The following is a 25997-nucleotide window of genomic DNA, read 5'->3' as shown; positions in this document are numbered from 1 at the left end:
ATTTTGAGCGCAACTGTATGGCAGCGCCAAGTGTTGCCTACTTCTCAGCGCCTCGGGCATGAGTGGCCTACACTTTGGCGCCTAATAAATCCATTCAGCTGGACGCGTCCGGGCCATAAATCCTTTGCAGGGCATCCATCATTCGTTGTCACACTCTCCTCACGACTCTCCACCGACTCGTTTGCCACGTCAATCATCATTACGGAGCAGAGATTGTCCGGTGAACGAATGTCATGGGAATTCGAAATTCACAGGCAGACAACCCGGGCCAAAATGAATGGAAATCCGTGACGACTGTGGCTATTTCGTAGTCTAACGGCCGTCAGGAAGTAATTAAAAATTGCTATTAAAATTGCACATAAATTGGTTGCGCCTAGATTTGACAAAGTTTATGCCTCAGCAATGTGCTAGCTTGGTTTGTTTTTGGGATTTTGGATTTGCGAATGCGTGTTGCAGAAGCGGAAGTGTGTCGCTTTCTCCGGTTTGTTGCTTTATTTGGTGTAAATAGCTATTACTTTGGGTTTGTTTGTTGCCGGCAACGGAGATTTATGTTCACCCTTTTTTTTCACGGCCAGGCAAAGCGGCAAAAGCGGGAAAAGCGACAGAGGCAGCAGTAACAGTAAACAGTAAACAAACAAAAACAAAAACAGAAACAGGCAAACAAACAGTGAAACAGTGAAACTTGCAATGCAAGAGAGAGAGAGGAGGAGAGAGCGAAAGATTTCCCAATTTTCCCTGCACTTGCACACACTGAGCAAATCAGCGAAAGCCGAGTGGCGTTCGGGCATTGGCTTTTCCGCTCGGCTTTTTCCGCTTTTCCGTTAAGGATAAGTTGCTCGGCTGCTAGCCAGATTCTGTCATAACGGCTTCGGCACTCGTGGCGTTCGTTTCGCTTTTCCAGCAAAAATTAACAGAGCCAATCTCCCAATTAATTTCAATTCGCTTTCGAAAACGTTTTTTCAAGTTTATACTCCCCGTTTTTTTTGCTGTGCTTTCAACGCGAGTTAAAAAATTAATAAATAAATAAAAAATAAAAAACCAAAACAAAGATTGAGCGCTAAAAAACACTCGGAAACTCCAAGGAAACACAACACACATTTGAATCGAGTCCGGAACCCAAAGAAACAGAAAGAAAACCAACAGCAGCAGCACCGAAACCGGCGGGTGAGTGTTAATTGGTTAACAAACAAGCTTTCAGCGGGTTAAATGCCATCTGGTGATAAAAACTTCATCTATTTGTGTGCTGTTTGCCGGCCTTTTTGTATTCATTCATTATTTGGCCGGATTGTTTGCTTTAATCTTGGCCAAACGGCTTCATTACGAACTCACAAAGGCAAATGATATAATTGCGGAAAATTATCATATCAGCTGGCGATGGGAGTTGCTGTTATTTACTTATTTATTACCAATATTTGCAAAGTCAGCATATTCAAAAATTTATGTGAATTGTAACAAAACGCAGAGGCAGCTGAAATCTACCATCTTTTCATGTTACTTTATTACCATTTTTTAGGTTCAAATTAAAAGCATCTCTTGGTTTAATTAGCTCTATTCATTTGAGAAGTATTTGTGGAAAAGTTCAAGTGCCATTCACTTGATGTCCAACTTTAAACTGTATTAAGTTTGATTATGTGGTATTTGAAAAGAAGCATTGTTGCAATGTTAGCTTTGCATAGAGTTCATAGAGTTTGACCATTGAGTTCAAGTGAACCCAATTATATTCGCACATATTCGGATATTTTCGAGCTTGTTGCGCATTCTGCAAATGCGTTGCGCAAAAGGAAGCCGTGCACTCAGTGCATCTGCCATATACGAGTATATTCTGGGATAAATATTTATGAACCCAAGCGGAGCAGATACCTCCACTCCTACTGACATATCTATCTATCTACATCGAAACGCACGCGGTCGAAGTGTTTACACTTGTCATGCTTTTGAAATAACTTCGCTATTGTGTGCTAAACAAGCTGTCCGTCACTCCAGTTTCACGTTTTCCCCAAAAACTTGCAGATGCATTCTCTGCGCCTCTGCATCCCTGCATCTCTGCATCTTTGCATCTCTGCATCTTGCACATGAACCGAAGCAAACTACATTTAGTATTTATATTTGAAGAGTGTGCACTGCTACACACTCGTACATATAGTACATACATCTATATGAGGACGAGGTGGTAGCTCGTTAGCATTGTCCAAAGTGCCGCGTGAAGTGTTTTTGTGTGCCGTGGAGGAGACTTTAAATGTCCTTGACTCGCTCTCTAATGAACTGGTAAAACTGGCGAAACTGGTAAAGCTGAGGCGGAGCACCTTCACAACGGGAGCACCTGTCCATGTGCAACCTGCCCACCTCATTATCGGAACCGGCATCCTGTGGCCAACTTAAACGTTCTTGTAATCAAATTGTGCCACTTGCGGCACAGCCATGTTCACAGTCCCATCTCGACCACATCTGTTCACTTCGCCATCAGTTTGTTGCACTTCGAGAAAGGCGGCACTACGAGAAAGTTTCCAAATTGTTGAGTCAATTAAATCGCAAGTTTCTCGCAAGGCCATCTTACTACGGCAAACTTATAACTTATAAGCCGCAGCTAAAGTTTGTGGGCCACCTTTGGCGCTCGGCGAAATTAAATCGCTAATGCAACTATTTTCGAAAGTTGAAATCAGTGGCAGCGCGCTCTTATTCCCCGATTTCGTTAAGTAATTTTCATTTCATTATTATGCAGTTTGGAATCATGATACCTTTCCACCACAACAACCGCAGTTTTAAACGCTGTAATCAGTTGACTGCTTTAATGAGCCCATTTATTGTGAGATGATGGACTTTTCCGGGAATTTTCGCAGTGCAGCGACGTGGCCGAAAACCCTTTTCCTCGGCTGTCAAGTGCTTTGCCCATTTTCCATTTCCCATTTTCCGCCCGCCCTTCGCCTGACAATAGTGCCTTTTGCTGGAACTGTGTCACTTGTTTTTCTTGTTTTTTTTCTTGTTTTTCATTCGGTAGACAAGTGCGGAATGTGTCGAAGCACAGTTAAATGTTTGAACGCGGATGCAAAGGCGAATTTCGGTGCGATTTGTGTGTTTGGCTATGGAGATCGTATGCGCTCGGTGGCGTATGCGTAATGTGCAAATAGTGCCAGTGCCGAAAATTTGTTTATCAGCTGCGAGTTTGCCAGCAAGTGTCTAAACAATGGAGGCAAGCGTAAACAAATGGGTCTATTTCGGAGAGCGATTCTAGACCGCCGTTAACGGACTACAGTGATGCCCCGGCGGGTGGACGGTGGCCCAGAAAATCCGAAAAGGGAACCATGCTAAGGCCTCTTCATCTAATTATAAGTCCTTGCCGTTGTGCTCGGGCCCATAAGCCACTTACACATCGACGTTCCATGTAATCGCAATGAGAGAAGAGATCTTAGGCAAGTCACAAACTATTTTATGGACTTTCTGTCCGTCTTTGCGGTTAAGTCATGGAATGAGTTTACACTGAAAATTAATTAATTTACATAATAAATATGCAACATGAATTTGCAACATTTAATATGCAACATGTAATTTGCAACATTAAATGTGCAACAATGAATTTGCAACATTGAAACATAGCTAACATTCAGCGCAAAACATTAAACATATCAAAAGCTATTTTGTATACATTGTAATTTACTTAATTTACATAATTTTACATAATTAATGTAAAGTAAACAAAATTTCGTCCGCCAATACTTCCAATTCCCAATCAGTTCTGACTCAATCCTCATGGGATAGCCGCTCTGACAGCCCAGAAATCAGTTGACCGGAAGTTATGATGTGATAGGAAAAGTAGTAGTTTGTGTGCCGGTGTGTGTGATAGTGGTTCCAGAGGTCATGTGGGTATCCCGTTGTCATCCTGGATGCAGTGCATCATGGACCTGTCCAGGTATGTTCCACACTTAGGAGTGTAATTTATTAAATTATATTATTATATATACTTATATGTACTTCACTAATTTCTCCACTCTGCGATGTTAAGATACAATATTATGATGTACGGATTCTTAAATTAATAAATATTAATAATAAAAAAAACAGAAAAAACTACTATTTTTAGTAAAAACCTTCTATAGTTGATATTCAAATAAATAATTACTATTTTTAGTGAAAACCTTCTATAGTTGATATTCAGATAAGATAACTACAATTTTAGATTATCTTTTGCTCGCCTGAGAATATACATCTAAATGTAAATTTCTGTTTTCAACAATCGTTTATTTTTTGGAATATGATCCCTAGAGCAAACTATTTTCTTGTACAAATCGATGTGCTTCCCATTTGAATATTCCCATATATATGCAATCGGCATTTATGTTGACTACGGAAATCGAAAATTCCGTAGTGTAATATTTCGCTGGACTCGAGTGGAGCAGCGAGTTGAAATGAAATTGAACAGGCAGCCACGACCACGAGACTTTGAAAAAGGAGTTGAGAGCTGAGTACTTCAAAGGTGGATCACCTGGTATCAAATGGGCTTTTGGGGCAATCTTGCCTGCAAGATTGATTGAATAAGTCCGCACTAAGTGGCGAAGTCTGGTGCAGTCTCAGCTTTCGGGAGCAGATACTTTCACACTCTCACTTTCACATTGCGCACTCTTTACAATGTCAAACCCCATCATCCAGTTTCGCAGTCATAATTATCGCGAGTGTCAATTGTCAATTGTTACATAAATGCAAGTGAATCCAGGGGTTGCCAGGGCAACTAATTAATCACTCTTGGCTTCCCATTTGGCTCAGCTGAGCTTTCTGATGTTACGGGCTTATGGGGGCGGCAAGTGGAAAAGGGGGCGTGCCAGATTGCGGAAAATTCTACGCTTTGTTGGCAAATAAATGTGATTGAAATGTAACCCCGAGAAACAGGGGGGAAACCAATTAATAAGCAGCCAGCCCCTCCATTGCAGGAACAAAAACCGATGTATCTAGAAATGCACATTTATTAATTACTTTATTGTGTAATTTTATTTATCTGCACCCCTCGTTTTCCCCTGACCTTCAATTTGAAATCAAATTGCTCTCTGTTCTCCAACCATGTGAAAATCGTGAAAAATGCTTGGCTTCTCGGCGTTCAGAAAGCGCACCAAATACCCTTTCAAAATCAAACAACAAATTCTGTTCTTAAAGTAGCTACATTATTTTAGATTTGTATAACAATAAAGATAAACAGCGGTTGCTTTCATTAGTTGCATTCATACTAAATGCATGCATTAATCAATGTGGGAACTTCAACTTGGGAAATTACACTTTTCAAATATTTTCAAAACAGTGTAGGCAATGCATCGCCTTACTAAGAAACTACCATCATCGCCATAAGCCCATGAAAATCGTGTTTTGGCCGTTGATCCCGTGGAAAAACAAGCGGTTTGGTTTTCCCTTCTTGTTGCCGCGTGCATTTAACGCTGAATTTAATACATGTGAAAAACAATTTATTGGCATCAGCGAACGGAATCGCATAAAAACAGCCGGCGGGAATTACGGGAGCACAAAAGGGATGTTGTTGAAACAATAAATCAATTATACAGTTTGTTTTTAGCCTTTTTTAAAAGAAAAACCGTGGAAAGTAAGTGAGCACCGTGACCGACCCATGCAAAGTTTATTTTTAATCAGCCGAAAGTGAAGGGATCCATCGATTGACGTCAGTGGGGAAATGTTTCAAATTTTTGACGACCATGCCATGCAGTCTGACAATCGGAGAGCGGCATGAAAAACGCTTTACGAAAATGTACAAAAAAAAATAACAGTAGGCACAGGAACCGGAAGTGATATTCTTCCGTTCGGAATGGCCTGTAGCCATAAAAAATTAACTAGAATTCTTCCGTGGGCATTTCGCTGTGACAGTCGGGAATGTAAATAACAAAAACATGTTTAATTATGTATAGATATGAAATCGCAAAAAATCAACGGATCTGTGTACGCTTAAAAATGCTGTAAGATTCCTGAAGAATGGCATCTATTTGTGTGCCTTACAGTTTATTTATGTTCAAAACGTACTAAATCAATATTATGCAGAAACTTAATGGTTACACAATTGTTTATTCTTGTGCTTCTCTGCTTCTGCAAACACTTAATTATTTGTTTATGAGCATGCCTTCCCAATTGATTTACTTGCATGTTTGGGCGTCACTGAAATATATGCGAAAATATAAAATCTTAAGTTTGCCCATTCTTGTTTTATGGCAAGCCGGATGCGCGAATGGTTTTGGGCTTAGCTGCCACTAAAAGCATTTGCTCGAATTATGTCCTGCAGATTAAGGACCATGTGTGTGGAGATCGCACGACAGAACGCGCCTTCGTCCTGCCGAAATTCCGAAATCCTTCAAGTGGGAATTGTAAGAGTTAACCGTCAATGGGCTGTAACCCATACAACCATACAACCATACAACCATACAACCATACACCCATACTCACACACCCGCACAAAAGGATGCCAGGATGTGTTCCATGTTCCATGTAGTTGTTGTCGCGGCAGTACTTTGAGCTAAATCGGCTTAGTGGCAGACACACACACACAAACTGACACACAAACTGGCACACAGACAGATGATAAAGTGGGCGTGGCAATGGAGCGCAACCTCTTAAATTTATTTGCGCATTTGAGCGCATTTAAAACGGCATTCGACGCCCTAGGCAATTGTGTGTGTGACTGAGTGCACGAGTATGTGTGGGATCCTTGCACCTACGACTAGTCTACGTGACTTTCATAATCCTTGCACTTGCACTGCGAAAATCACACACTTTAAATGGGTTTACCACCGGTAAAACAACATCTTTATCATATCAAAAAGATACAATTGCTGTATCTTACGATACAATTGTTGTATTTTACGATAGATTTGTTGTATTTTACGATAGATTTGTTGTATTTTACGATGCAACGTCAAGTTTTGTTCTACCAATTTCAAAATAATAACCATCGACTTAATAATTCGAATGGCAACCACCAACTCTTGGTGCAACGAAATGCATGTCCATCCATGCAACCGCAAACCACAAATGCTCTTCATTTGCAATTTCAATTTCAGTTACTGCCAATTAGGGCAGCAAGCCTTATACACCTAATCAAAGTGCAATTAGATGCAGGAATTACATGTCATTTAGAGCTAAGTCGCCGCATTTCGGCCAGTGCATGCCAAACTGTGATAGAGTCTGTCACGTTACGCGCCAATTTTCCCCCCTTTTCGAAGATTTTGTTATTGATTTTCGCCCACGTACATCCACACGACATGTAACACATTATTATGCCATACTTTTTTTTCTTTTCACTTTTTTTTTTTTTTGGGCCAGCAACTGCATTTGCCTTAGGCCAACATTGAGGGGAAGAAGCAGAGCAAGATGCAGTAAAAGCAGAAGAAGAAGAAGAAGAAGGAAAAAGCCAAGGGACCGCTTCTTCCTCCTCATGTGACATTACATGGCTTGGCTCTGTGGCTCTGTGTACGCCTGTGGCCATATAAATACAGTCAACATTGCACAGTGTGACTGCACGGCGAGAAGTTGCGGATAATGGCGCAGTGTGACCCTGCTCGCGAAAGCATGTGAAAAAGTGGGACATAACCAATTCCATTGTAACTTAGGAACTTCAGTGTTTTCTGCCTTTGTACTCTAATTTGGCTAAATCAAAGCTAAGGCAGGATTAGGAGAACCTAAAAACCGATCGAAAAGAAATGTAATCAAGCCACTAACACGGTTCGCACTGTTTCCCTATGTGTCTAACAACAGCCCCAGCGTTGACTTGTTGTCAATTTCATTTGGCTGCCATGGCAATTATAGCCCGAGACTTTCTAATTGAATCGACGCCATTAGAGCAGCGACTGTCCCCCACTTTCGCCCACCCACCCCATTTTACAACCCCATTTGTGATCCTTAATTTATGCACATCTCAGTTGGCCTTGCCCAAGTCGTGCAGCACATAATTGGCAAATTGCAATTCCCAGGACCACAAAGACGGCGACCGAGTAATGTCAAATGAAAGTTGCTGCCACGACCACTAGTCCTGCTCCGGATGCCAAAGACCCCTCCTTCTGCTTTTCTCAGAAATTTCCCTTGGTGAAATTAGCTAAGAAGGCAATTAGTCACTCAATGCATTGACAGCAGAATTTAAAGAGTTTCTGATTCTGGAATTCAACAATTTACGAACACAGTCAACACATACGGCAATTCCGACTGCTACACAGGAAAAAATAGTATACAAACTGAAAGGTACGATCTTAAAGCTTATCAATAATAAAGGAGAGACAGGGCTAATTCCGGGAGAAATACTATAGCTTTGGACCCACAAAACAGACTAGGAAGGACATGACTTCTGGGCGGCACAAGCCGCTAATTTCACTTAACTCGATGCAAATTTGCATACGACAGGTGCCGCATGAAACACTCCCCTAACTGCAAGGCACTTTAGCCCACTCATAACCTATTCCCTTTGGGCCGCAACTATAAGCTGACTCTTCAACTTAATTTGGCAGCATATTTAAGGGCCAAAGCCAGCACAGCCGGAGCACGAGCCAAGGGAAGAATGCCAAAAATTTGCTATTTAGTCGGATTTTTGTGGAGTTAAACCTATGTACTCACACTCTTGTAGGCCACTTGGCCTTTTGTTGCTTTGAGTTTAAAATTAAACAAAAGTTGCAACAATTGCTTACGAAAAGGAGCCCACAAATCGTTTTTAATTTTTAATAACTTCTTTACAACTTAAGTTTTGAAAACGGTTTCTGTGGTCGCGCCTACAGGGGTTCAATGAACTGCAGAATAACTAATGTTGAAGCCAGAAAATTTAACAAAGATGTTTTGTGATTTCTATGTTCATAAATAAAGCATTACAAATCTTTGCAGCATGCCTTTTTGGGGGATGAGTTAAAATTAGGAGTAAAATATACTTAAAATCAAACAATTTAAAATTGTGAATGGTCAGTGCTTAAAAATTGCATCTTCCCATTCATCCACACATGATTGTGAAGGGAGGTAAAGAGCTTGCAAAGAATTATCATTAATTTATTCTTACATTATAAGGGATGTACTCTGTAAATATTTATAGTCTGGAATAAGGGAAAGGGCGGAAAGAGGGAGAAATCTGGGCAAGCCGAGAAAGTTAATTAAATGCCAAAAGGCGAATGGCTTAAAGGACACACACACACCATTGCATGACGCGGTCAGCTGTCTTTGTGCGTCCACATCTGTGTGTGCAGGCAGCATTTATAGTTTTTTTTTTTTTTTTCACCAAACAAGTGGCAAGGTCAGCCGTGAATTTTGATGGCAGGCCTAGTCGTTGTCGTCGTCTGTTGCAAAATGAGAGGAGATGGCCCCAAAAGGGGTGAAATAGAAAAATAGAAAAATAGGAGAGCAAAAAAGCCAAAATCATAGCAAGGACAACAAGGAAACTCGGCCAGCGCCATTGGTCATTTTGGCGGCCATTCGCCGGCGCTCGCAAAAATACAAACAATAATTAAAAACTTTCCTAGTGAAAAAATGGGGGGAAAATAGAGGAAAATATCTCAGAATAGCTCCCAAGAGAATGCCTCTTTTAGAGTTCAGCTCGCCAAACTTTCCCCACTTCTGGAAAACTTTTGAATTGGTCGAGATTCACAGCTGAATTCCCATCGATGCCCAAGTGGACTTGGAAAAAAGGCATATTTGAAAATAAATGGCAAAGTAATAGGATCCAATAAAGGCGATTCAATTATTGGCAACCATTTTCAGACTAACCACGACAAGGGAAAAGGTGGAAAAGTGGAAAGATAGGAATGGCAACGCGCAAAACGAATGCAAATAACAAGGAATCTGTGGAATGCAATTATTAGTCAGCTTAACTTTTCTGCGAAGCCATTCTTAAGGCTATTTACGTAACCTTTAAATGCTGGAAAATGAATGGATTAGCAAACACGAGCAAAATTGATAAATTCATTTCCTTTGTGAGGCAAAAAGATACCACATCAAGATCAAGGTCACACTGCTTCTTGCCACACTCAAACGCACACATGGCCACACTCAACACATACATGCTACATTTTTTGCCACAACTCATTTATAAGTAGAACAAGTGATGCATGGCAGTCGCCGCAGCTTTATATGCAAATCTTTGCTAGCCCCACCATCCACACCCTCCCCTCCCCACTTCGTCCCTTCAGCCGCCCATCTCTTTACCGGGACAAGTGGAACATTTTAAGCATGTGCAAACACACGCACACAAACACAACGTATCGTGTTTGAGCCCATCTCCCCTTTCTCCGCTTCCTGTCCTGCTCTGCTGATTAACATAAATGGCAGGCCAAACTGGGGGACAAGTCTCAAAACTAGGCGCAAAATCACAAAATCACAGTGAATCGAAATCAATTAAAGTACAAGTATAAGTAAATGTATCCCGCTTTACTAACTGTGTTAAATTCGAACTTTGTTGAATCATTTACTACCGATTTGACAATTTACACCAATAAAGGACATTGTTTTCAGCACCGTCTACATTCATTTCTGAACTGGATATTGTTCCAAAACATTTCCATGTCCCAATGTGGTTTTTTCATCCACTGTTGCGCAAGAAGACTTGAGATATTGCGATTACAGTGGGCTCTGGGTATAACATTTCATTGCCGCATTGTCTTGCCTCCCCCCTACCCCCCTGCCACGCCCCCTTGCCGCCGGCTCGCGAACTGTGGGCAGTAAAAAAACGTGGCATATGCCCCGGCTTTTGTTTTGTGTTTTCGCTGTGTGTGTGTGTGGGTGTGTGTGTATATATTTTTCCCTTTTTCTCGCAGCGTGTTTTGTGTGGATTGCGTAGCCGGAACAATGCAACAGTTTTTGGCCTGGCCAACCGAGTCTGGCAAACAAAGCAGCCATAATAAAAATAACAACAATAATACACATAATACATAATAAGAAGAAAGCCTCCCTTCTCCCACCGCCCGCCACATAGAACAACCTCTTAGCGTTGTCTGATATTTCGGGGTCTTTTGTCTTTGGTCTTTTGCGAAAGTATGTAAAATGTAGAATGTGGAAAGTGCAGAGCGCAGCAGAAAACTAAAGATTTAAGCATCCATCGCCTCGTGGGCGGGGCCACGCCCAGTGCGAAGGAAGTTCGTCGATTTTGGCGATTAGCGAAGGAAAAGTCAATCGACAGCTCGATGGAGGGCTACAAATTAAGACTGTTTGCTTACAACTTGCTGTGTGCTTCTTGGTGCTGAGAAAAGCTACCAAGCTTCATTCGTTTCCCAAAAAAGTATTAATTTAAAGCAAGGCCGAATAAAAAACTTAAAGAGGCAAATGGGCATACATTTACAAACATTAGAGAGCAATTCCACAAAGTTAACCATGTAGAAACTGAAGTGAAATAAATTGAATACCAAAATACCAGAAAAACAACCCAAACAAATCACAATTAAGGGTCACTCATGCAATCAATAAACACGTAGCATTACGTAATTGAAATCAATTAACCGAAAAAGAGACGAAAATCTAGTTTAATAGCAGCAGTGCAGAGATTTGCCATCGAAGAAATTCGAAATTCAGGCGTAATTGATAATCTAATTGCTGAAAGCGATATGGCATCTGATGATTTGTGTCCCTGAACATTGTACGTAAAGCGATATAAATTATTTGATTAACTGATATGTTATTCCGGCTTATATAATTGTTTTTCATTTGATTTCATGCATTTGTGTGTGTGTGTGTGTGTGTGTGTGAGTGTGGTGTGTGTGTGTGCGAGAGCAATCGATTGGTTGTGGCACCCGCATTGTTTTGCGGTCGCCGTTGCGTATGCGTAATGAATTTTACGACCCAAATTAATCATACGCCATGTGTACGGGCGTTTTGCCGTTGTCGTTGTGCTTGTTGTTCTTGTTGCTCTAGTTGTTGTTGGTGTCGCCGCGCACTAACTGCAGTCGATTCAATTAGTATGCGAAATTAATCGAAGCGCGAATTACTGGACTCCAGCCAAGTCCAATTAGCCAGGGAGTCCGCCGAGTCGTCATTCCAATCGCAAGCCCAAGCCCAATCGCAAGCGCAGGCCCAATCCCTTTGACATTGTTGCCAACGGACGCTTATTATCTAATACGAACAACGAGTCCTGCCGTCCCAGTTTTCAGGGACATCCCTGCCAGCATTTATCTCCCTGGCAACCGCGCTTTCCGAGGTCTTCCGGCGAAGTTCGTTTAGATTTCAGCTTAACACAACGGATTCTTCTAACAAAAAAAAATAACCGGCACAATTAAAAAGATGGGGCAAACGAGGGGCAAATTTCGAAATGCATAGCCTCATTTGCGCGACGGAGATTTAAATACTATTTAATTGATTTAATTATACGCAGAGAGAGCCATCATGATCCCATGAAATTATCACCTCTGTTGATGCAATGAGCCAAGCCACCAGAATTCTGCACTTTAATCCAGGGATATTTTTCTTGCATCGTTTTGCCATATTTTCGTTAACTAAGCAAAAAAAAAAGACAGTGTTTCCATCTTGTCTGTGGTTTTGGCAAAATCCAACCAGCTCCAAAGTTATGCTAATCCAAAGTACACTTTGAAAAATAAAATGTTCTAAAACACCCCTGTAGAGATTCATTTCGTATTGCTTGCAAATTGAGAGCCACATTTCACAGCAGTGTACGTGTAATTTCTATAAGAAACAAGGCCAACGGAAACTTTCGAGGCCTTTTTTCGGAAAGTGTAAAACACGAAAGGCAAGGGGCGAAAAACTGGGCATTCAAACGGAAACCCAGAAGCCCGAAAAACAGAACGCAGGAAACACAACTGCACAGCGCAGCAAAGTATGCTACATAATTTTTTGCAGCAGGATACGCTGCATATATGGCGTAAACGGTGGATGCGGGGGCAGCTAGTGGTTCTAGTGGATCCAGTGGATCTAGTGGGGCAGTAAGCTGCTTGGCCGACTCACAGCTCACAAAGGGAATGCCCAAGAAGGCGGTGGCGGTTAAGAGAGGGCGCAGCCACTTAGTGACTGCCACATGTATGCGAATATGCGAATAGTGAAATGCGAAATGCAGAATGGAAAATGCAAAATGGAAAATGCGAAATGCAAAATATGAGCGCAAAAATGCTGGCAAACAAAAAACGGAGGCGGGAGGTGGGCGGGCAATTAGCCAACCGCAGTCCGCATACCGCAGCTGTTAGCGGATGACCCTTGACCTTGCCGCCTCATCAACGACCCTCAATTAAGAAGCAGCCAACGTGGACACTGCACTCAATTGGCTTAATCCCCACCTGACAGCAAAGTCGAGTCCTTTTGATCCGTAATCCGTAATCCGGATTCCGGATTCCATTACAATTTCACATGGCGGCACAATCCTGGGCGCCAGTGAGCGGGTTAACCTCGCTGCGCACTTTGACAGCGCCTGTCAGTGGGTTAAGCCCAACGAAAAAGTTAAACAATATGAATGCAGCTCTTGGCTCTTGAGTTTTGCTCGCTCTCTCTCTCTCTCTCTCTTTCTGGCCTTCACTTCCTGCCTGGCTCGCTGGGCTTTCTCCTTTCTCCGCTCTTTCCTCTTCCGGTTATTGACGGCAGTTCAGTTCAGCTTCGACTTGGCCATTAACATTCGGCTGCAGTTATTTCGTATGCCATCTGCGCTGATTGAATTCGAACCGTCCACGGGAATCACTGAAGAAAAACGGCAGTTGTTGCGCGCCAAATTCACTGCCCCCAATCAATGTTCAAACGCAGCTCAGGTGTTTTAGTTCAGCACCTCAGCCATTGCAGTTTAAAGAGAAGACTGAAGTTATAAATATTGTGAAATAACATTATTACTCAAATGGCAAATGACTCGTTTCCTTTGCCAGCCTGCTGTTTTCACAGCCTGTTTTTAATGGCAAAGAAAAATGGCGAGCAGCTTTTGGATGCTGTTTGAAATTAGAAAGCATGTGATTCACGGATGAAATTCCACTTTAAAACTATAAGCAGAGGCGGGGAGGCAGTGCTGCATCGTGAGCTGGAAAAATGAATTTCCAATGCATGCGGTTTTTGCTCAAGGATAGCCTTCCGAAAAAACACACCTCTCGAAATCACTTCACTCACTTAAAACCATTACCGCAAAAGGTTCCGTCTGCAGGAATTTGATGAACATTTCCGCCCGCCTTTGTTGCACAAAAAACTGCGATGGGGAAAATGTATAGCGTACGTGTGGTGGTGATGTAAGGAAAAACGGGAGCATGAGCAATTCTTCACACATTATTTCACGGGCTTCACAACTGCGAGCCATCCCATTCAGTCATCCCATACACAACAAATCGAACCCTTGGAGCCCCTTTCACTTCTGGACACCGATGGATGCAGAAGCCACGGCCATCTGACAACATTCAATGACAATCGGGGGGAGAATTTTGGATTGGTTTTGGTGGGAGCGAGCAGCAGCGACATAATTATGCGTAATTGTATTGCGAACAATTAGGGGCGAATCATTATTTTCATGTCATTCGAAACGCAAATCAAAGCCGCCGAGGCAGATAAACGAGCTACATCTGCGGACGCCGCAAAAGTATATAGATTCAGATTCGCGGATTGTCGGCGGTGCAGGAAAGCTAAAAAGCGGAGGACGAAGGAGGAAGGCAGCGACCACAACAATCAGCCAACGAACCAAAACGAGAGTTACGAGAATTATTCTGGCAGTCTGCCAAATATATAAAAATACAACAACGCTGCACTGGGAAAAATAACGCAGTTAGCTTCTAATAGGGAAATGAAACTTGGAAAATGGAAATAGTCAGACGCAGTCATTTTAAGTAAGAATGATTTTCACGGATAACACCATTTGTGGCTGTCAAAATGGCGCATGCAATGGTAATGCCAAGCCCAGACTAGCCCCCCATTTCTCCAAGTGTGCATACCTATGTGTGCGCTTGTGGGTGGGCAGAAAAGCGCCAGAGCAGCGCAGATCCTGTTGCCTCGTTGTCAAGGTCTGGCTGCGACTTGTGCCGGGCTAACGAGTAAAGAATTTCCTTCGTGGCCAGAGCTTACTGGGGTGGTGCGACCAGGAGTGGGTGGGTGGGTTAGTGGGTCGCTGGGTGGGTGGGTTGGTGGGTTGCTTGGCCTGTGGGTGAGTGGGCGGATTGTGGGATGGCAGGCAGCCAATTTGGGGCCACTGCCAGTAGTACCCTGGGCCGCAAAACGCCGAGGTGAGCGAGAGCAAACACAAGCAACGAACCTTGGACGCCCAACGAACCTACACTCATCCAAAAGTGTATATACTTATTTAGCGCTGCTTTCCAAACCAAATGACCGGGCAACATAGCCAATTGTGGGTAAGTGGTTCATAGTCTAGGGCATTTTCTGTGAGTGTACCGTTGCGATGACTGGCGGGGGTTTTTTGCAGGGAAGGATAGGGATCCTGGGGTTCAGGGGTCGGTCGATCAACAGGTGCCCGTTAAAGCCCTGCAAATTTGAATAAACATTATGTAACTGGCTTATTACGAGCATTGTGCAACGCTGTAACGAATATTTCGAGCTCGTGTTTTATGCAAACTGTTTGCGTAACTGCCACCCCGATTTAGATTGGTCAGTGAACTGCTGCTGCGGATGCTGCACGATTGCATAATGTGTGAGCGCCATCGAAGTTAACAAAAAATGCATGATAAATTAAGGCGGCGGCTGCCTAACGAGTGACGCAAGATGTGGGTGGTATTGGTGGCTTTCAGAGTGCCCATTTCATTCATTTCAAAACCCATCTTGGATTTAGATCAACACAAGGAACGCTGCGATTGGGCAAGACGACAACTGGATGACAACTGGGAGAGGGAGAGAAATGGATTGGAAAGTGGGATTTCGAAAGCCACAATTAAAATGACCCCCAAACAATTTCATGGCATTCATTTGGACCGACAGCCACTTAAATTCAATTGACATTTAATAGCATTAAGAAGAAACACAATCGATGCAAAATGGAGCAGCGATTAAACAAAGCAGTTAACTCTTTTGTGGCCTCGATATTCCTCGATAGCCAGCACAATTGCAGAACAGTAATCCATTGAGAATGTTTAATTCATCGAGAGCCATTCAAGCGTCTTTTGTCGGCCACTCACACTTCACTTCGGTGGCAATATTCCTGTGGCGTCTCCCCGTGCAGCATTGACACTGAACCTGACACCGAACAGCACAGTGAACACTCTGGCCCAGGTACCGGGTACCGGGTACCGGCTCCACTGTGGTGTATTATTGGTGGTGTCTGTAACTGGCAGTGCCAACAAACGGCAGTAAGTGCTGCTAGGCCAGCACGTTCGGTCCCGATGATATTGATTTATAGAGTGTCAATCTGGCAAATTGCACAGCAATAGCGTAATCAGTAATGCAACAGTTGCACACACACTCATCCATCCATCCCCGCACACTTAGCAATTTTTCGGAATTTTCCACAGGCGGGGAAAGTCGGGGGGAGAGCTCTGTGGCATTCAGTATGAGGCATGAGCCATGAGGCATGAGGCATGGCGCTCACAAAACAACTTGACGAGCTGTCAAAATCTGTTCGCTCTGTCAAACGGATTTCAATACAAAATATCAACATGGAAGTCGGCGGAGCGGAATCGTGAGGCCCATTCATTAGAATTTGCCCCTTTTCGGTGGGTTTTTCTTCGGTTATTCAATTACGAGCCGGGACCAAGACACTTGCATCGATCCAAGATGCGAAGCGTAACAAAACTGTGGAGAACAAAAACTGCTCAGCAGCTGGCTGCACTGAGCGAAATTGGGTAATTGCAAGCAACCTAGCAATGAAATTGGTTTTCGATGTGGCATGCCTCTTAGGCATTTCCATTCACCGATTGAAACATAGGAAAAGCCACTACAATCTGTGGCCAATCTGTGCAGAGCTGAGGCTTATTTCGCGCAGTGTAGCCCACTGCAAACAGTGGCAGTTTCAATGCCAAATTGTATAAGCAGCTGCAGTGGCTCAGCCAAGCGGCAAATGTCCTGCGGTGACAAAAGCAAAGCACCACCCACTCGGGTTAGCAAGTATGCTACAAGACTGTGGCCAAAAGGTGATGTAACAGTGACCCCGCACCCGCTCCCGCCCCTGCCCCCTTCCTCTCCCCGGACTATCGACCCCCTTTGTGGCCCCCAGAATGGGGCCTCTTAATGTGGCCACTTGTCTGGCCTCAATCTTCCTGGGAAATCCCTCAAAATTTAAGATTCATTTAAGGCTGCTGCTTAAACATTGGCCCATACTCTCACTCAATTGGAAAACCCTTTGTTGCGCACTTAATTGGCCCGGATCCAGCGACTACAGTGCGTCTCGCAAACGAAGGGATGCAAATACGAGTAGGAGCCACGCTGCAAGATAAGTAATTCAGATTGGTTGCACTTGCAATTAGAAAATCCTTTGTGGCACTTTAATTGCCACAAACAAATGCAAGCCAACATTAATGAGCTGTCGACACGAAGTATGACCAAAAGATGCAGTTTCTAATCTGGAGTGTGGTATTACTTGCAAAACACTTGCATTTTAATAAGTGACCCAATTGCAAACAAGGGCCAAATGATTTCAACATTTTCGGTTCATAACTGGAGAGCAATAATTGAAATGGGCAGGAAGTTCCTTTCGCTACAATTAAAATTTAATTAAGCCTAATTTAATTAGGCTTACACGCCTGAAACGCACTGTACGTACTATGGCAACGCTGGGCCAAAGAAACCCCGCAGTGAAAAGTCTCTTGGCTTGTCAAATAGCGCGAAAACTTTTCAAATAGCGTCGCTAGCCGCCAAACCGAGCCCAACCAGTTTTTCGTGCACTTCCACCCGTTTTCCACCCGCTTTCCAACCGCTTTCCACGCGCTTTCCACACGCTTTTCCGCCCCCACTTCACCACCTATTTCACTAGCCTTTTGTTAGCGAGCATTGGCCCATTCAATGCATTTCGTCTCTCTGAATGGGACGCTCTTGAGATTCATTTTCTTTCATTTTCCCCATAATTATGGCAAAGAAATATATACGAAAAGCACGCCCCAACGCCTGCAGATGAGTTTCCCAGGGCACTGCGATTTTTCTCGGCCTACCCCAGAAAGAAAAACACCAAGTCTTGGGAACACACAAAAAACGGAAAACCTCGACTGCACTTTGGGCAATGAAAATGTTAAAACAATCGATCGGCGAACGATGGGCACGCCCATTATTTAGGGCTCAATCAACCCAATTTCAATTTTCAAGTCGAGGGGGCGACGTCAACTGAAATTACTTTATAATCTTGTTGATTGCCGATTGCACTTTAAAAGCGCGCCGTCGAATAACGAATTTAAATCCACATAAATCCTGATTGCTTGTCACTACTTTCCAGTGGAATTGACAACCTATTTGGGGCATTGCAATGCGTGTTAAATAATTGAATTGCTGAGTGTTCAATAAGAAAGTTGATTAATTATTCAAACGGCCCAGCATGTTGGGTTCGAAATTGTAAACAATCGTAAACGTATCCAGCTCGTTCAATAATCGCACTGAAAGTACTGAAAGTGGATTGCTCAGGGCAAAAATATGCCAAGGGCGTAATATAAAGAAGTGTTTATGTGGATGCAAGAACATTTTGTTTAACAACTCTTTGGATTGCCGCCCAATAATATTTGTAAGCTCTACTCTTTGCACTCGGCAAACTGTAGCTTAGCAAACCACTCTTTCTGAATGTAATTAAATTCGAGTTACTTTCTGCCCAATGTGAGGCGTTTCAGACTGCGATGCCTCTCTTTAAATTGCACCAGTATTTAATCGGGTCCCTGAGCCCCTAGCCCCTTAGCCCCTGAACTCCTGGCCACCGCATTTTAACCCGCACGCTGCAACTGCTGCCAAGTGACCCAAATCAGGGTCTGCCGTCTGCAGTGCTCCTCAGCTTGGCGATACGGAGGAGCGGGATCCAGTATCCAGCAACCAGCAGCCATCAGCCAGGCAGCCAGGCAGCCATCAGCCAGTTGGTTATCCAATCCACTTCAACCCAATCCAATCCAAGCCAAGCCAAACCAAACCATTCCCAATCCTTGGCTCCTCCACCGGCTTGGATTTTCAGTCGACTTTTGGAGGGGCTTTTGCGCTTAGTTAGCTTAATTACGAGCGCGAGCTGAGAATCGCTTCGCTGCGGCGATAAGCATCGATTGGGATCGCCAAACCGAGTACTTTGCAAATAAGCAGCGGATTCAAGCTCTCACAGTCTGGCATATCTTAATTACTCAATAATATATATTAAATATAGCTATCGTTAGTTTTTTTTTTGCGCTCTGGGACAGCTGAGTCGCAAAGTTTCTGCTGATGGTGCACTTTGTCTGGCGCTGGCGCTTATGCAACCAAAATATTGAGCAGTACAAAGCCAGAGGAATGCCTCCAGGGATGAAGAAATGCAGAGCTGCAGAGATGGATAGCTGGATGGATGGCTGGCAAGTGTGGGCTGCAGTACATCCTGCATGCGAGCATATGTGTGCAGCGACTACTGGCGAAATTGAAATTCCTATGAAATTGTATAAAATGCACTCAAAGGCATTTTTGGGGCAGCTTAGCAACACAAGTTTTGGCCACTTTTGGGCGACCGTCCTGCGTCCTCCGTCCTCCGTCCTGGCTTGTTTACGCAATTCCGGAACCGTAAAAATAAAACTTGAGAAAAAAACTGCGAATGACAACGTGGAGGATGTGGCATTCCGCCCATTTTCGTGGTGCAAAAGCACTTGCAACGCAACCAAGACAGGAAGAAATCATAATTTGTTGTCTCATTGTCGCTGAAGTAATTTTACATTCCGTTTAGCCTTGGCAACAAATGGCGCAGAAGAAAAACTATGATACCGCCATTCAAATATGCAGCCGCAAATCTTGTTTTTCCACGAAACGGGGCACTAATGATAAACAAGCAGTATTTTTTTGTTTTTTCGGGAATTACTCCATCTCTCATGTGCAATAATGAAAGCAACAACATTTTCGAGTCCGCAAGATCGTTGTCCATTCATCAGTAGCTTGCAGGACCATCAGTCTTTCATAAAGGGTGTTAGCTGGCCGTTTTTAATCTCCTCCTTGTGCAGAGATTACACTTCTCCGAAAAGAACCGACACGTAAATTGGAAAAGGGCCGGTGCACCTGATGGCATTGGAATTCATCGCACAACCCGTAATGCAGCCTACACAGGGAGAAAAAGGGGTGTGGCGATCGTTGTAATGCCGACACTTCAATGCCAGATAGAGTCTTCAGTTCGACAGCATTTGAATTATGTAAACAACTCGCTGTTTTCTTCTCTGCGTGTATGTGCTGCTCCTGGCCATTTGCCATTTCGCCAGACATAATCCCGACAATCGGTGCGATGTGGGTGATACGAGTGCGAAAGCGAGTGCGAGTGCAAGTGCAAATGTGAATGTGAATACGAATGCCAATGATGATATGTGTACATATGGCGGCGGTGGCGGCGGCGGCGGCGGCATAGAGTACGGAAAATGCAGCCGTGTGGGCGTGATGTTTGCACTCCGGTGCAGCGGGGCTATAAATAAGCCGGGTATTTATTAGGGGGCAATCATAAACTGCGTTAACGACGGGCACTCTGCCAACGAGAATAAGATCCGGTAAACAAAGGAGCCCGTCAACGCAACGTCTCATTGTGCGATAAGCTTTCAATTAAAATCTGACCCGGATAACGGGGCGTATGGGTGATGGGTATCGGGAATCGGAAACGAACACGAAAACGTTAACGTAAACGTAAACGGAAGCGGAAATACAAATGCGAATGCAAATGCAAATTCAAATGCAAATGGAAAGAGATCAATTTCCAATTGCAACCAGGGCAGTGCATGTCCATGGATGCAGGCAATGGATCCAATGCTAATAATGTCCGAAGACAAAGCTCCGTGCACTGAAGGTCGTGTTCGCCTTGCAAACTAATTGAATTGCTTGTTGTGTATTCTAATTAACACGGCCAAGTTTGGTCAGGTTGGGTCTTTAAAAGCGATATGGCTTGAAATACTGACAAATATCTTCCACTTGCAGCACACATTTACTATGTGGTCGACGGCAAAATGACCCTCCTGTCGAACATTCTCGACTGCGGAGGCTGCATTTCCGCCCAGCGCTTCACCCGCCTGCTGCGCCAGTCCGGCTCATCGGGACCATCCCCATCTGCACCGGCGCCGGGTACATTTGAATCCAAATCCATGCTGGAGCCAACATCCTCGCACAGCCTGCCGACCGGTCGAGTGCCACTGCTGCACGATTTCGATGCCTCGACAACGGAATCGGCGAGCACCGCCTATGTCCTCGATGGGGTCGCCCGGGTGGCACGGGTGGCCCAGTTGGCCCTGGAGCCCACCGTCATGGACGCATTGCCGGATGCGGACACGGAACAGGTCCTCAGTAATCTCAACAGCAGCGCGCCCTGGAATCTAACGCTTGCATCGGCGGCGGCCACCAACTTTGAGAACTGCTCGGCGCTTTTTGTCAATTACACCCTACCACAACCAGGTACAAAATCTTACAAAAAATTCCCAAAAAAAAAACAACAAAATGTACTACAGTTTTTTAATGCCCGCACAGGACTGTACTGCAATTGGACCTGGGACACATTGCTCTGCTGGCCACCCACTCCGGCCGGAGTCCTTGCACGGATGAATTGTCCTGGCGGCTTTCACGGCGTAGATACGCGCAGTAAGTATTGTATAATTCAAAAGTTATACAGAAGCTGTGTTCTGCTTGTAGCCACAAGGCATTATCGATTGGCTGATTGAGATTTATGACTTATTAAGAGTCCGGCTTATTAAGAGTCAAAAGACACGACCTGCGGTGGTTGGTTACTGGTTATCCCATCCACATGACATCTCTGGCGGTCACAATCATACGGATCATTAGCTGGGAATCAGTTCAAGTGCTGCACGGCAAACAATTACTTGATTCCGTATTCATCGAAAGGATGTCAATATTTACATGCATGACTGGGGCGTCCATTCAACCGCACTCCCAGTCGCCACCGCCACCGCCCCCTTCGGCCTCCGCCCTCCGCCCTCCTTTGTGCCAGATAACCTATATATCCCGACGAGGTCACCACCAAACTGGGCCGAAAGTGGGCGTGGACATCGCCGGGGGTTGTCCAGGTGTTTCATGTGCACCCGAGCTCCGTCCGTTTAATAGGGTTTAAAACACCAGCCAATCGATTGCTTAATTACGATCCTAAATGGTGCGACCCCTCCGATAAATTAAACGTTTTGCAGAAAGGGGAATTGCTATTTAATAACCATGGGCGACATGCACTGGGGAAAACGATTTTGCGTAGCTGACTTACCACTTTAAATGCTTTTTCCCCGAGCACTACTGAATATTTAATCCGCCTTTGTAGTGTAAAATAGGGGGTTTTATCGAAACATATCTTTGGAAAAATGTCAAATGCACAGGATATACAGATAGATAGTGCGACGAGTGCATTATTGCGATGGCCTCATTTCTCCGGGCCGTGTCTAGATTTTAGCCCCGAGGTCGCCCATTCGATTGGCATAATTGCGCCTGTCAGTCAGTGTGTCATAGCTCGATTACTGTCATTAATCCGAAACCAAACCGCTCGTTTTCGATTCGCAGAATTCGCCATCCGAAAGTGCGAGCTGGATGGACGATGGGGCAGCAGGCCAAATGCCACGGAGGTGAGTCCGCCGGGATGGACGGACTACGGGCCGTGTTACAAGCCGGAGATTATCCGTCTCATGCAGCAGATGGGCAGCAAGGACTTCGATGTGAGTTGCATTCCTTTCAAACTACACACTGCATGATGCAGGAATCATAACAGCTATTCCTGTCATAGTCAAGAGTATTGTATAAATCCCAAAAGTTGTTCACCTCGTTACTTATGTAGTTACATATGTAGTTATTGATGATTTGAATTCCTCTTCCTCAATTGGTTTGCCACATCCTTTAGGCCTACATAGACATAGCCAGGAAGACGAGGACCCTGGAGATCGTGGGCCTGTGTCTCTCCCTGTTCGCCCTGATAGTTTCCCTGCTGATCTTCTGCACATTTCGCTCCCTGCGAAACAATCGCACCAAGATCCACAAGAACCTCTTCGTCGCCATGGTGCTGCAGGTGATCATCCGTCTGACCTTGTATCTCGATCAGTTCCGGCGGGGCAACAAGGAGGCGGCGACCAACACCAGTCTCTCCGTCATTGAGAACACGGTAGGCTTTAGGTTTAAGCGCTCTTCAAGGAGATCCCCAATAGAGTACTGTTGTTCTACAGCCCTATTTGTGCGAGGCATCCTATGTACTGCTGGAGTACGCTCGTACCGCCATGTTCATGTGGATGTTCATCGAGGGCCTGTACCTGCACAACATGGTCACGGTGGCGGTGTTCCAGGGCAGCTTTCCCCTCAAGTTCTTCTCGCGACTTGGCTGGTGTGTGCCCATTCTGATGACCACCGTGTGGGCGAGATGCACGGTCATGTATATGGACACCACGCTGGGCGAGTGCTTGTGGAACTACAACCTCACGCCCTACTACTGGATCCTCGAGGGACCACGACTAGCAGTTATACTGGTGGGTAATATCAACTGCATAATCGGCTTAATACGTTATTCACGCGACCAAAACCATCCACATCCAGCTCAACTTCTGTTTCCTGGTGAACATTATCCGTGTGCTGGTGATGAAGCTACGTCAATCGCAGGCCAGCGACATTGAACAGACTCGCAAAGCCGTTAGAGCGGCTATAGTCCTACTACCACTTTTGGGTATAACCAACCTACTGCACCAGCTGGCTCCTCTGAAGACGGCCACGAATTTCGCCGTCTGGTCGTATGGCACCCACTTTCTTACCTCGTTTCAGGGATTTTTTATAGCGCTAATTTACTGCTTTCTAAATGGCGAGGTAGGTCATCAGCTGACTAAGCTAGCTGCCTTAAAGTACGCTTCAATTCAAATCCTGAGACTCCATAAATTTCACATAAATGTTGTATATATATTTATAAGGTTCGTGCCGTGCTGCTGAAGAGTCTGGCCACCCAGCTGTCGGTTCGAGGCCATCCGGAGTGGGCGCCGAAGAGGGCATCTATGTACTCGGGTGCTTATAACACGGCGCCGGATACGGATGCAGTGCAGCCCGCTGGAGATCCTTCGGCCACTGGAAAGCGGTAAGCCTCCTGATTCGTGGACACCCCAATTCGAAACTTATAAAGCCAATGGTTTCAATAAAAACACCCAGAATATCACCGCCGAATAAGAGGATGAATGGAAGGAAGCCGAGCAGCGCCAGCATTGTGATGATCCACGAGCCGCAGCAGCGCCAGCGACTGATGCCCCGGCTGCAGAACAAGGCGCGGGAAAGGGGCAAGGAGCGGGTGGAGAAGGCGGATACGGAAGCGGAGCCGGAACCGGATCCGGCCATCACCCGCATTCACAGCAAGGAAGCGGGCAGCGCGCGATCACGGACTCGCGGCTCCAAGTGGATAATGGGCATCTGCTTCCGGGGTCAAAAGGTACTGAGAGTACCGTCAGCGTCATCCGTGCCACCCGAGTCAGTTGTATTTGAGTTGTCAGAGCAGTAGACCAAAACCTAGCCTAACTCGTAGATGTAGCCATAGCCGTAGCCAAATAGCCGTAGAAGTAGCCAACGCCACAGTAGCCACCACCACAGTAGCCAGCACCTACCACCCGCCCACCACCACACATCGGTCCGGAAATGCCAAATGCCCCAAAAAGCTAACCCAGAACCCAGATTAATCCTGCATCTCCCAACGACTCACAAAGAAAGCAAGCTGGAAACAGCCTATGTATATTGTAAATTCCCCCATTCAAAATATCGCAGTTCTAATTCCCAAGATCATTTCGAACAGAAAGTAAGCTCATTGTTTCATTTGAATAGTTGATTTGCGCTTGCCTTCCTTGCTCCCCAGTAATTATGTGTACATACCTTTATGCCTCTATAAGCCAGATCCAAACCGAATTCCCCAACACTCTTAACCTCCTCCTGTCCTATCGAAATCGGCGAATCCTGCGTACTCAAAATTGAAATTTCCTTACAAGTTTAACTAAATACTTTTGATGACAATAAATTTCCAATAGCGTCACCTTCTGTTCTGGACACGCAAATACACTCAAAAACACTCGCACACGGTTTTTACTCGATGAATTTTCCAGCAAAACTTCAGCGGCATGTTCTTTTACTTCTATTCATATTTAAATATTAGATTGAAATATCCAAGTGAATTAACACAAACTAGCGGTAACTGTGCAGTGTGGCCAGACTTTATGACCCATTAAAAAATTATTCATTATTTATTTGAATTATGTTGCCCAACTTGAAATTGTATAAAGAAACTTACCTTTGATCAACTGTTGAATATCGCTGTCCATTCGATTATGTGTTCCGTTATTTAGTTTAAAGCCTCGTTACAGGTTTCCCAATGATTTTACTCGTATTTATTATGTTATTACGACATTCTGTTTACACTTTCTTTTCTGTTTACACTTTTTGTCTCTCGGCTGGTCACACTGCCAGCTGCGATCGAACACGTTCTCTGCCACTGCCTTGAATTTTGCTAGCTGCGCTTTGTTTTGCAACGAAAACTTTGCCACGATCAATATTTAACTAATGGGGTCCGCAACCGAAGGCACATAAAAGCAATAAATATCTTTTTGGCTATTCTCTCGTCCTTGTTTCCCACTCTCAAAATGCGGCACTTTTGGCGGACTTTCGATTTTCTCTTTCTCGCCTTTCGTTTGCAGGACAAATGTGTGATGGCGGGCTCGCAAAAAACGCAGCAAATATTCATGACGCCGCAAATGCCGCCGACGTCGACGCTGCCAGCGGTAGCAACAACAATAAGCACAACAACAACCACACCAACAACAACTGCAGCGGCAGCCAAAACAACAATAGCATCCATTGCAACCATCGCCACAATAACAAAGTCAAAGGCGAAAGCCAAAGCGATTTCAAAGAGCCACTAAATGCAGAAAGCCTAGTGCATCTCGCTCTCTTTCCCGCGCACACACTGCAACGCACTGCAACACACACCAAAACACTTAACACTCATGCCCATCCGCAGGCGCAACTGTTCTTAAACTAACTAAAAT

At 44.5% G+C, this 25997-nt stretch overlaps 1 protein-coding gene across 2 annotated transcripts; it reads left to right on the top strand.

Annotated features, from left to right (window-relative positions):
• The first annotated feature begins 585 nt into the window (after window positions 1-585).
• Window positions 586-24988, top strand: LOC122624250 (PDF receptor). Of its 2 annotated transcripts, none has more exons than XM_043803735.1 (9): window positions 586-1164; window positions 20935-21405; window positions 21478-21588; window positions 22510-22661; window positions 22844-23101; window positions 23163-23459; window positions 23527-23790; window positions 23892-24052; window positions 24124-24988. In XM_043803735.1, exons 2-9 carry the CDS (start codon window positions 20964-20966, stop codon window positions 24464-24466), a joined length of 2028 nt encoding a protein of 675 aa, XP_043659670.1. In that variant the 5' UTR covers window positions 586-1164; window positions 20935-20963; the 3' UTR covers window positions 24467-24988. The 2 variants fall into 2 exon arrangements, with proteins under 2 accessions (XP_043659670.1, XP_043659669.1); XM_043803734.1 differs by lacking the exon at window positions 586-1164 and adding an exon at window positions 3763-3904.
• Window positions 24989-25997: the final 1009 nt, after the last annotated feature.

The sequence above is a fragment of the Drosophila teissieri genome, chromosome X (genome assembly GCF_016746235.2).
Source record: "Drosophila teissieri strain GT53w chromosome X, Prin_Dtei_1.1, whole genome shotgun sequence".
NCBI classification, from domain to species: Eukaryota; Metazoa; Arthropoda; class Insecta; order Diptera; family Drosophilidae; genus Drosophila; species Drosophila teissieri.
The sequence above is the reverse complement of the archived record's forward strand: the minus strand, read 5'-3'. Positions and strand labels throughout refer to the sequence as shown.

What these genes read in the sequence shown, in the direction of transcription:
- LOC122624250 (XM_043803734.1), top strand. Translation starts at nt 3,853, where the DNA reads ATGTGGGTATCCCGTTGTCATCCTGGATGCAGTGCATCATGGACCTGT. An exon ending in TCACGGCGTAGATACGCGCA is followed by an intron (nt 21,589 to 22,509) that starts GTAAGTATTGTA and finishes TTCGATTCGCAG; the next exon opens with AATTCGCCATCCGAAAGTGC. An exon ending in CACGACTAGCAGTTATACTG is followed by an intron (nt 23,460 to 23,526) that starts GTGGGTAATATC and finishes ATCCACATCCAG; the next exon opens with CTCAACTTCTGTTTCCTGGT.